The sequence below is a fragment of the Cygnus olor genome, unplaced genomic scaffold, assembly GCF_009769625.2.
Source record: "Cygnus olor isolate bCygOlo1 unplaced genomic scaffold, bCygOlo1.pri.v2 scaffold_227_ctg1, whole genome shotgun sequence".
Lineage (NCBI taxonomy): Eukaryota > Metazoa > Chordata > Aves > Anseriformes > Anatidae > Cygnus > Cygnus olor.
Genome location: NW_024429155.1, coordinates 1 through 11613, shown reverse-complemented (window position 1 = coordinate 11613; position 11613 = coordinate 1). Strand labels below are relative to the sequence as shown.

General features: G+C 66.7%; 1 protein-coding gene and 2 long non-coding RNA genes across 5 annotated transcripts; 2 read left to right on the top strand and 1 right to left on the bottom strand.

Moving 5' to 3' along the window:
* Positions 1 to 4: 4 nt before the first annotated feature.
* Positions 5 to 10439, top strand: LOC121063364 (ubiquitin-like modifier-activating enzyme 1; the record flags this gene model as incomplete). The annotated part of the gene is made up of 11 exons (XM_040543787.1): positions 5 to 481; positions 1066 to 1130; positions 2085 to 2280; positions 4867 to 4941; positions 5795 to 5984; positions 6571 to 6659; positions 6745 to 6837; positions 8134 to 8325; positions 9053 to 9154; positions 9434 to 9534; positions 10075 to 10439. Coding segments are annotated over 11 exons (1716 nt in total), but the record flags the coding sequence as incomplete, so codon positions are not given.
* LOC121063365 lies at positions 6883 to 8070 on the top strand. Of its 3 annotated transcripts, XR_005815957.1 has the most exons (4): positions 6883 to 7306; positions 7385 to 7405; positions 7446 to 7526; positions 7648 to 8070. It is a non-coding gene; the product is annotated as an uncharacterized LOC121063365 (long non-coding RNA). The 3 variants fall into 3 exon arrangements; XR_005815955.1 differs by having other exon boundaries at positions 7385 to 7526; XR_005815956.1 differs by having other exon boundaries at positions 6883 to 7405.
* Positions 10440 to 10922: 483 nt separating the features above from the next.
* On the bottom strand, positions 10923 to 11613 carry LOC121063366. Its single transcript, XR_005815958.1, has 2 exons — positions 11574 to 11613; positions 10923 to 11049 (listed from the first exon to the last, which is right to left on the bottom strand). It is a non-coding gene; the product is annotated as an uncharacterized LOC121063366 (long non-coding RNA).

Below are 11613 nucleotides of genomic sequence, written 5' to 3'. Positions count from 1 at the left end.
GTGCCCCTATACCGGTCGGGGTGCCCTATATCAGGTGGGGGGTTCCCTATATCAATCAGGATGCCCCTATACCAGTCGGGGTGCCCTGTATCGGGGGGGGGTTCCCTATATCAATCAGGATGCCCTATATCAATCAGGATGCCCCTATACCAGTCGGGGTGCCCTATATCAGGCGGGGGGTGCCTTATATCAATCAGGATGCCCTATATCAATTAGGGGCAGCCCCCCAGGCCCCTGGGCCGCCCCGTATAGCCTCCGCCCCCCCCCCCCCCCCCCTTTGGCAGGGCTGTATATGGACCGGCGCTGCGTGTACTACCGCAAGCCGCTGCTGGAGTCGGGCACGCTGGGCACCAAGGGCAACGTGCAGGTGGTGGTCCCGTTCCTCAGCGAGTCCTACAGCTCCAGCCAGGACCCCCCCGAGAAGGCCATCCCCATCTGCACCCTCAAGAACTTCCCCAACGCCATCGAGCACACCCTGCAGGTGGGCCGGGTGGGGGGGGGGGGCGTGGGGACGTTGGGGGGACACGGGGACGTTGGGGGGACACGGGGACATTGGGGGTATGGGGACATTGGGGGCGGGGGGGACACCGGGGGGCGTGGGGACATTGGGGGGACACAGGGACATAGGGGGTATGGGGACATTGGGGGGGGGGGGGGGTGTGGGGACATTGGGGGGACGTGGGGACATTGGGGGTATGGGGACATTGGGGGCGGGGGGGACACCGGGGGGCGTGGGGACACTGGGGGGACACAGGGACTTTTGGGGGGAAACAGGGACATTGGGGGTATGGGGACATTGGGGGCGGGGGGGGCATGGGGACACGGGGACATTGGGGGCGTTGGGACGTGGGGGGGGGCTTGGGGACACGTTGAGGGGGGTGGGGATGGGGGGGCTTGGGGACACCTGGGGGTTGTTCGGGGACACCTGGGTGGCCCTGGGGACCTTGGGGGGGCTGCTTGGGGACATGGAGGGGGGGTGGGAGATTTTAGGGGGGGTTGGTTTGGGTCACCCCTCCCCAGCTGACCCCCCCTGGGTGTCTCCCCCCCCCCCCCCCCCCCCCGCAGTGGGCACGGGACGAGTTCGAGGGGCTCTTCAAGCAGCCGGCCGAGAACGTCAACCAGTACCTGACGTGCGTGGGGGAGGGGCGGGGGGGGGGGCGGGGGCACCCCTGGGTGCGTCGCGGGACCTTCCCCCCCCCCCCCCCGCCCCATTGCAGCCCTGCCCCTGCCCTGCAGCACCCCTGTGTGTCGCAGCCCCGCCCCCCCCCCGTGCATCTCCCCCCCCCCTGCTGCGTCGGCCCCCCCAACACCCCCCCGCCCCGTGCGTCCCCCCCGCAATTCCACGGCACCCCAAAACCCCGCGCGCCGCCCCCCCGCTGCGTTGCGCCCCCAATTCCCCCGTGCACCCCCCCCGTTGCATTGCACCCTGTGCATCGCCCCCATTGCACTGCACCCCGTGCACCGCCCCGCTGCACCCCCCATCGCACCCCCCCAATTGCATCCCCCCTATTGCATCCCCCCCCATTGCACCACCCCTATTACACCCCCCCATTGCCCCCCCATTGCCTCCCCCCTTGCACCACCCCTATTACAGCCCCCATTTCCCCCCCATTGCCTCCCCCATTGCCCCCCCCAATTGCACCACCCCTATTACACCCCCCCATTGCCCCCCCTTTTCACCACCCCTATTACACCCCCCCATTGCCCCCCCATTGCACCGCCCCTATTACACCCCCCATTGCCCCCCATTGTCCCCCCCATTGCCCCCCCATTGCCCCACCCCCCTATTACACCCCCCATTGCCCCCCTATTGCCTCCCCCATTGTCCCCCCATTGCCCCCCTATTGCATCACCCCCATTGCCCCCCAATTGCACCACCCCCCTATTACACCCACCCCCCATTGCCCCCCCATTGCCCCCCCATTGCACCACCCCTATTACACCCCCCAATGCCCCCCCCATTGCCCTACCCCCCTATTACCCCCCCATCGCACCGCTCCCCTGCGCTCCCCCCCCGTTCCCCCCTCCACCCACGGGTGCCCCCCTCACCTGTGTCCCCCCCGTGCCCCCCCCCCGCGGCGCAGGGACCCCCGCTTCGTGGAGCGCACGCTGCGGCTGGCGGGCACGCAGCCGCTGGAGGTGCTGGAGGCGCTGCAGCGCAGCCTGCGGGGGGAGCGGCCCCGCGCCTGGCCCGACTGCGTCGCCTGGGCCTGCCGCCACTGGCACCGGCAGTACAGCAACAACATCCGGCAGCTGCTGCACAACTTCCCCCCGGGGCAGGTACGGGGGCAGCGGGGTCATCGGGGGCATTGGGGTCGTTGAGGCCATTGGGGCCAATGGGGACATCGGGGTCACTGGGGTCATCGGGGTCATTGGGGACGTTGGGGTCGTTGAGGCCATTGGGGTCAGTGGGGACATCAGGGTCATTGGGGTCAATGGGGACATCGGGGTCACTGGGGTCATCGGGGTCATCGGGGGCATTGGGGTCGTTGAGGCCATTGGGGCTAATGGGGCCATCGGGGTCACTGGGGTCATCAGGGTCATTGGGGACGTTGGGGTCGTTGAGGCCATTGGGGTCAATGGGGACATCAGGGTCATTGGGGTCAATGGGGACATCAGGGTCATTGGGGACGTTGGGGACATTGGGGTAAGCAACAACATCCGGCAGCTGCTGCACAACTTCCCCCCGGGGCAGGTACGGGGGCAGCGGGGTCATCGGGGGCATTGGGGTCGTTGAGGCCATTGGGGCCAATGGGGCCATCGGGGTCACTGGGGTCATTGGGGACGTTGGGGTCGTTGAGGCCATTGGGGTCAATGGGGACATGGGGGTTGTTGGGGTCATTGGGGACATCGGGGTCATTGGGGACATCGGGGTCATTGGGGGTATTGGGGTCAATGGGGACATGGGGGTTGTTGGGGTCATTGGGGACATCGGGGTCATTGGGGACATTGGGGTAAGCAACAACATCCGGCAGCTGCTGCACAACTTCCCCCCGGGGCAGGTACGGGGGCAGCGGGGTCATCGGGGGCATTGGGGTCGTTGAGGCCATTGGGGCCAATGGGGCCATCGGGGTCACTGGGGTCATCGGGGTCATTGGGGACGTTGGGGTCGTTGAGGCCATTGGGGTCAATGGGGACATCAGGGTCATTGGGGTCAATGGGGACATCAGGGTCATTGGGGACATCGGGGTCATTGGGGACATTGGGGTAAGCAACAACATCCGGCAGCTGCTGCACAACTTCCCCCCGGGGCAGGTACGGGGGCAGCGGGGTCATCGGGGGCATTGGGGTCGTTGAGGCCATTGGGGTCAATGGGGACATCGGGGTCACTGGGGTCATCGGGGTCATTGAGGACGTTGGGGGTATTGGGGTCATTGGGGTCATTGGGGACATCAGGGTCATTGGGGGTATTGAGGTCAATGGGGACAGCGGGGTCATTGGGGTCAATGGGGACATCGGGGTCACTGGGGTCATCGGGGTCATTGGGGACGTTGGGGTTGTTGAGGCCATTGGGGTCAATGGGGACATCAGGGCCATTGAGGACGTTGGGGGTATTGGGGTCATTGGGGACATCGGGGGTATTGGGGTCAATGGGGACATGGGGGTCATTGGGGACATTGGGGACATCGGGGTCATTGGGGACGTTGGGGACATTGGGGTAAGCAACAACATCCGGCAGCTGCTGCACAACTTCCCCCCGGGGCAGGTACGGGGGCAGCGGGGTCATCGGGGACATTGGGGTCGTTGAGGCCATTGGGGCTAATGGGGCCATCGGGGTCACTGGGGTCATCGGGGTCATTGGGGACGTTGGGGTCGTTGAGGCCATTGGGGTCAATGGGGACATCAGGGTCATTGGGGTCAATGGGGACATCAGGGTCATTGAGGATGTTGGGGGTATTGAGGTCATTGGGGACATCGGGGTCATTGGGGGTATTGGGGTCAATGGGGACATGGGGGTTGTTGGGGTCATTGGGGACATCGGGGTCATTGGGGACGTTGGGGACATTGGGGTAAGCAACAACATCCGGCAGCTGCTGCACAACTTCCCCCTGGGGCAGGTACGGGGGCAGCGGGGTCAGTGGGGTCATCGGGGACGTTGGGGTCGTTGAGGCCAGTGGGGTCAATGGGGACATCAGGGTCATTGGGGTCTTCGGGGTCATTGGGGACGTTGGGGTCGTTGAGGCCATTGGGGACATTGGGGTCGTTGGGGTCATTGAGGACATTGGGGGTATTGGGATCATTGGGGACATCGGAGTCATTGGGGGTATTGGGGTCACTGGGGTCATTGGGGACATCGGGGTCATTGGGGGTATTGGGGTCAATGGGGACATCGGGGTCACTGGGGTCATTGGGGACATTGGGGTGTTTTGGGGTGTTTGGGGCCATTTTGCTGTGCCTGGGGGCTGTTTTGGGGTGCCCAGGGGCCATTTTGGGGTGTTTGGGATCATTTTGGGGTGCCCAGGGGCCATCTTGGGCTATTTGGGGCCATTTCGGGGCACCTGGGGACCATTTTGGGTTACTGGGAGCCATCTTGGGGTCCTTGGGGTTGTTTTGGGGCATTGGGGGCCATTTTGGGGTGTTTGGGACCGTTTTGGGGTGTTCAGGGCAGTTTTGGGATGCCCAAGGGCCATTTTGGGGTATTCGGGGCCATTTTGGGGTGCCAGGAGACTGTTTTGGGGTGTGGGGTCCATTTTGGGGTTGTTTGGGGCCATCTAGTGGCATTCGGGGCCGTTTCGGGGTGCCTGGTTGCCCTTTTGGGGCATTTGGGACCGTTTTGGGGTGTTTGGGGCCGCTTTGGGGTGTTTGGGGCCGTTTTGGGGTGGTTTTGGGGCGTTTCGGGGTGCCGACGCCCTGGTGCCCCCGCAGAAGACCAACTCGGGGACCCTCTTCTGGTCGGGGCCCAAGCGCTGCCCCCACCCCCTCGTCTTCGACCCCGACAACGTGAGTGGGGGCACCCATGGGTGCTGGGGGGAGGGGGCACCTTCGGGTGCCATCGCGAGGCCTTTGGGTGGCGCCCCCCCCACCCTTGGGTGCCATCCCTTGGCCTTCGGGTGCCAACCCACCACCCTTGGGTGCCACCCATCTCCCTTGGGTGCCATCCCATCCCCCTTTGGGTGCCATCCCTTGACCTTTGGGTGCCATCCACCACCCTTGGGTGCCATCCACCCCCATTGGGCGCCGTCCCAACACCCTTGGGTGCCATCCCATCCCCCTTTGGGTGCCATCCCTTGACCTTTGGTTGCCAACCCATCGCCCTTGGGTGCCATCCACCACCCTTGGGTGCCACCCATCCCTCTTGGGTGCCACCCATCGCCCTTGGGTTCCACCCATCACCCTTGGGTGCCATCCACCCCCATTGGGTGCCATCCCAACACCCTTGGGTGCCATCCCATCCCCCTTTGGGTGCCATCCCATCACCCTTGGGTGCCACCCATGACTGTTGGGCGCCATCCACCACCTTTGGGTGCCACCCATCTCCCTTGGGTGTCATCCACCCCCACTGGGCGCCGTCCCAACACCCTTGGGTGCCATCCCTTGACCTTTGGGTGCCACCCCATGACCCTTGGGTGCCACCCATCCCCTTTGGGTGCCATCCCTTGACCCTTGGGTGCCATCCACCACACTTGGGTGCCACCCATCTCCCTTGGGTGCCACCCCCCCCCCCATCGGGCGCCACCCCGTAACCCTTGGGCGCCCCCCCCCATGACCCTTAGGCGCCTCCCTCCCCCCCCACCCGCTCCCCCCGTCCCTTCCCCGCCCCATCTCACCCGCGGCCACCCTTGGGTGCCCCCAGCCCCTGCACCTGGACTACGTGATGGCGGCCGCCAACCTCTTCGCCCAGAGCTACGGCATCGGGGGCTCGCGGGACCGGGCGGCGGTGGCCGAGCTCCTGCGCCACGTCCGCGTCCCCCCCTTCGCCCCCAAGGCCGGGGTGCGCATCCACGTCTCCGACCAGGAGCTGCAGAGCGCCGCCGCCGCCCTGGGTGGGTGCCTGGGGGCACCCATGGGTGCTGCGGGGGGCGGGGGTTAAGGGCTTATGGGGTGGGGGGTTTGGGGTGGCCGTGGGGGCGGGAGGGGGCACTGAGGGGAGGGGGGAGGGGGGGAAAATGGGGTTGGGGGGCACCCATGGGTGCTGTGGGGCTGGAGATAGGGGTTGGGGCACCTATAGGTGCTATGGGGCAGGAGGTGAAGCTTTGTGACACCCATGGGCGTTGTGGGGCAGGAGATGGGGGTTTGTAGCACCCTTGGGTGTTACGGGGCACTAGACACAGGTTTGTAGCACCCATGGGTGCTATGGGCTAGGAGATGGGGTTTGTAGCACCCCTGGGTGCAATGGAACAGGAGACCCAGGTTAGCAGCACCCATGGGTGCTCCGGGACAGGGCCCCACGGCTTTGTAGCACCCCTGGGTGCATCGGGCCAGGAGTCACAGCATTGTAACACCCACGGGGCAGCAGACCACGGGCGTGGGACCCCCGGGGGGGGGGCACTGGGGGGGGGTGTGTGGCTGCGGGCGTTCCGGGGGCACCCTTGGGTGCTGCTATCCCATGGGTGCCCCCCGGCCCCGCAGACGACGGGCGGCTGGAGGAGCTCAAGGCCTCGCTGCCCAGCCCCGAGGAGCTGCCCGGCTTCCGCATGTACCCCATCGACTTCGAGAAGGTGGGTGCCGCCCCTCCCCCGCCCCCCCAGCACCCATGGGTGCCCCCCCCACACCCCCCACCCATGGGTGCTGCCCCCCCCCCAGGACGACGACACCAACTTCCACATGGATTTCATCGTCGCCGCCTCCAACCTGCGGGCCGAGAACTACGACATCCCGCCGGCCGACCGGCACAAGGTGGGTGCTGCGGGGCACCCATGGGTGCTGCGGGGGGCCCATGGGTGCTGGGGGAGGTCCCATAAGGGTCCTGTGGGTGCTGCGGGGGTCCTGTGGGTGCCATAGGGGTCTCAGAGGTGCTGGGAAGTCCTGGGGGTGCTGTGGGGGTCCCATGGGTGCTGGGAGGTTCTGTGGGTGCTGGGAGGTCCCATGGGTGCTCTGGGGACCCAAGGGGGTCCCATGGGTGCTGCGGGGGTCCTATGGGTGCTATAGGAGTCTTAGAGGTGCTGGGAGGTCTTGAGGGTGCTGCGGGAGTCCTATGGGTGCTATAAGGAATCTTATGGGTGCTGGGAGGTCCTGTGGGTGCTGTGGGGGTCCTACAGGTGCTATAGGGTCCCTATGGGTGCTGTAGGGTCTTATGCGTGCTGTAGGGTTCCTACAGGTGCTATAGGGTCCTATGGGTGCTACAGAGCTTGTATGGGTGCTATAAGTTCTTACAGGCGCTATAGGGTCTTACGGGTGCTATAGGGTTCTTACCGGTGCTATAGGATCCCTATGGGTGGTATAGGGTCCTTATGGGTGCTATAGGGTCCCTGTGGGTACTATAAGGCCCCTATGGGTTCTATAAGGTCCTTATGGGTGCTATAGGTTCCCTAGGGGTGTTTATAGGGTCCCTGTGGGTACTATAAGGTCCCTATGGGTGCTATAGGGTCATTTTGCGTGCTGTAGGGTCCCTACGGGTGTCATAGGGTTCTCGTGGGTGCTGTAGGGTCACTATGGGTGCTATAAAGGTTCCTACAGACTTTATGGGTTCCCTGTGGGTACTATAAGGTCCCTATGGGTGCTATAAGGTCCTTTTGGGTGCTATAGGGTTCCTACAGGTGCTATAGACTCCCTATGGGTGCTATAAGGTCTCTATGGGTGCTATAGGGTTCCTACAGGTGCTATAGACTCCCTATGGGTGCTATAAGGTCTCTATGGGTGCTATAGGGTCTTAGGGGTGCTGTAGGGTCCTTATGTGTGCTGTAGGGTCATTTTGGATGCTATAGGTTCCCTACGGGTGCTATAAGGTCCCTAGGGGTGCTATAAGGTCCCTATGGGTGCTATAGGGTCTTAGGGGTGCTATGAGGTCCCTACGGGTGCTATAGGGTCTTAGGGGCGCTATAGGTTCCCTATGGGTGCTATAGGTTCCCTATGGGCGCCATAGGGTCCTTCCGGGTGCCGTAGGCTCCCTACGGCCTCCAGAGGCGGGGCCGGGGGGGGACGGACGGGCGGGGGGTGCCGCGGGGTCACCCCCGTCCCTCCCGTTGGGCGCAGAGCAAGCTGATCGCGGGGAAAATCATCCCGGCCATCGCGACGACGACGGCGGCGGTGGTGGGGCTGGGCTGCCTCGAGCTCTACAAGCTGGTGCAGGGCCACCGGCGCCTGGCCTCCTACAAGAACGCCTTCCTCAACCTGGCCCTGCCCTTCGTCGGCTTCTCCGAGCCCCTCGCCTGTCCCCGCAACAAGGTAACGGGGCCGGCCCCACGGCGCCCTGCCCCATAGGGTCCTGCCCCATAGCACCCTGCCCCACAGCGCCCTGCCCCATAGGGCTCTGCCCCACAGCGCCCTGCCCCACAGCGCCCTGCCCCATAGGGCTCTGCCCCACAGCGCCCTGCCCCATAGGGCCCTGCCCCACAGCGCCCTGCCCCATAGGGCCCTGCCCCATAGCACCCTGCCCCACAGCGCCCTGCCCCATAGGGCTCTGCCCCACAGCGCCCTGCCCCACAGCGCCCTGCCCCATAGGGCTCTGCCCCACAGCGCCCTGCCCCATAGCACCCTGCCCCACAGCGCCCTGCCCCACAGCGCCCTGCCCCATAGGGCTCTGCCCCACAGCGCCCTGCCCCATAGGGCCCTGCCCCATAGCACCCTGCCCCACAGCGCCCTGCCCCACAGCGCCCTGCCCCATAGGGCTCTGCCCCACAGCGCCCTGCCCCATAGGGTCCTGCCCCACAGCGCCCTGCCCCACAGCGCCCTGCCCCATAGGGCTCTGCCCCACAGCGCCCTGCCCCATAGTGCCCTGCCCCATAGTGCCGTGCCCCACAGCGCCCTGCCCCATAGCCCTGTGGGTGCCCCACGGGTCCTAGTGCCACTTTTCCCAGACTCCCAGTTGCCCCCCCGTGGATCCCAATGCTCCGCCGTGGGTCTGCCCCCGATGCCGTGGGTCTGACCCCGATGCCGTGGGTCTGCCCCCCAGTACTACGAGGTGGAGTGGACGCTGTGGGACCGGTTCGAGGTGCAGGGGCTGCAGCCTGACGGGCAGGAGATGACGCTGCGCCAGTTCCTCGCCTACTTCAAGGTACTGGGAGCACTGGGGGGGCACTGGGAGGGCAGCTGGGGGGCTGGGGAGGGGGCACCTAGGGGACTGGGGGGGCACTTGGAGGTCTGGGGGGGCACTTGGGGGTCCGGGGGGGACAGCCGAGGGTCAGCGGGGCAGTTGGGTGCCAGGGGACTGGGGTAGTTGGAAGGCCTGGGGGGGGGCAATTGGGGCTCTAGGGGGGCAGTTGGGGGTCTGGGGGGGCAGTTGGGGGTCTGGCGCCCCCCAACGCCCCCCGTGTCGTCACCCCCCCCCCGCCAGAAGGAGCACCGGCTGGAGATCACGATGCTGTCCCAGGGCGTCTCCATGCTCTACTCCTTCTTCATGCCGGCTGCCAAGCTGCGCGAGCGCCACGACCAGCCGTAGGGCACCCATGGGTGGTGGTGGTGGGGGGGGGGGGCGCGTCTGTGGGTGGGGGGCACCTGTGGGGTGTGGGAAACCAGAGCGGGGGGCACCCGTGGGGAAGGGGGGGGACTGAGGGCGGAGGGCGCCCGTGGTTGAAGCCACCACCGTTGGTCACCGGGACCAGCACCCACCCCATAGTCACCTCCCTGACCCCCTAGGGTGACAGTCCCCGTGTCCAAGACCACCACCGTTGGCCACCGGGACCAGCACCCACCCCACAACCACGTCCCTGACCCCCTAGGGTGACAGTCCCCATGTCCAAGGCCACCACCGTTGGCCACCGGGACCAGCACCCACCCCATACCCCACAGGGTGACAGTCCCCGTGTCCGAGGCCACCACCGTTGGCCACCACGACCAGCACCCACCCCACAACCACCTCCCTGCCCCCACAGGGTGACGCTCCCCGTGTCCACGCCCACCATCGTTGGTCACCGGGACCCGTCCCCGTGCCTGACGCCCCCCCCGCCCCCCGTACCCCCCCCCCCCGCCCCGCAGGATGACGGAGATCGTGGCGCGGGTGTCCAAGAAGAAGGTCGGCCGCCACGTCAAGGCGCTCGTCTTCGAGCTCTGCTGCAACGACGACACCGACGCCGACATCGAGGTGCCCTACGTGCGCTACACCATCCGCTAGCCCCGCCCCCCCGGGGGGGCGGGCCCCCGCCCGGACACGCCCCCTGCTCCCCCTGGCCCCGCCCCCACCCGCCGAGCCCCGCCCCTTTCCCCCCTCTCTCCACCGCGCCCCCCCCCCCACACCTTTAGTTGTTGTTGTGTCTCGGCCCCGCCCCCGGCTGTGGAGGGGGCGGGGCCTGGGGGCGGGGCTTTGGGGGGGCCCCGCCCAATAAATATAGACGTTGGCAGAAGATGGCCGCCGGCAGCGCCCCCGCCCTGTGCTTGGGGGGGAGGGGAGGGGACACGGTGGGGGAGGAGCCAAAAGGGGAGGGGGAGGGGCCAAGGTGGCTGCTGGGGTAGGGGGAGGAGCCAAGATCGGGGGGGGAGGGGCCAAGATGGCCGCTGGTTTAGAGGGAGGAGCCAAGATCGGGGGGGGAGGAGCCAAGATGGCCGCTGGTTTAGAGGGAGGAGCCAAGACTGAAGGAGGAGGGGCCAATATTGTAGGGGGTGGAGCCAAGATGACTGCTGGTGTAGGGGGAGGGGCCAAGATTGTAGGGGGAGGGGCCAAGATTGTAGGGGGAGGGGCCAAGGTGGCTGCTGGTGGTAGAGGGAGGAGCTGAGACTGTAGGGGGAGGGGCCAAGATGGCCGCTGGTGGTAGGGGGAGGGGCCAAGATGGCCGCTGGTGGCCCAAGATGGCCGCCGGGTGCCTTGGGGACAGATGGGGACACGGAGCCAGCGGCCACCGGCCTTTATTGGAGGGGACGCGTCGCGTGACACCGCGTGACGTCACCACGGTGCCACCGCGTCCCCCGACGTCCCCGCGGGTCCCCACAGCGGTGGCGGTGTCACCGGCGGCGTCCCTGCGGGTGTCAACGGCCCCACGGCCACCAGGTCCCCGCGGGTCCCGGTGTCCCCATGGGTCCTGGTGTCCCCGGGGGTCCCAATGTCCCCACGTGTCCCGGTGTCCCCACGTGTCCCAGTGTCCCCACGTGTCCCGGTGTCCCCACGTGTCCCGGTGTCCCCACAGGTCCCAGTGTCCCCACGTGTCCCGGTGTCCCCACGTGTCCCAGTGTCCCCACGTGTCCCGGTGTCCCCACAGGTCCCAGTGTCCCCACGTGTCCCGATGTCCCCACGTGTCCCAGTGTCCCCACGGGTCCCGGTGTCCCCACGTGTCCCGGTGTCCCCACAGGTCCCAGTGTCCCCACAGGTCCCAGTGTCCCCACGTGTCCCGGTGTCCCCACGTGTCCCAGTGTCCCCACGTGTCCCGATGTCCCCACGTGTCCCAGTGTCCCCACGGGTCCCGGTGTCCCCAGGGGTCCCAGTGTCCCCACGTGTCCCGGTGTCCCCACGGGTCCTGATGTCCCCATGGGTCCCCGTGGCTCACCATGTCCCCACGGGTCCCGATGTCCCCGTGGGTCCCGCTG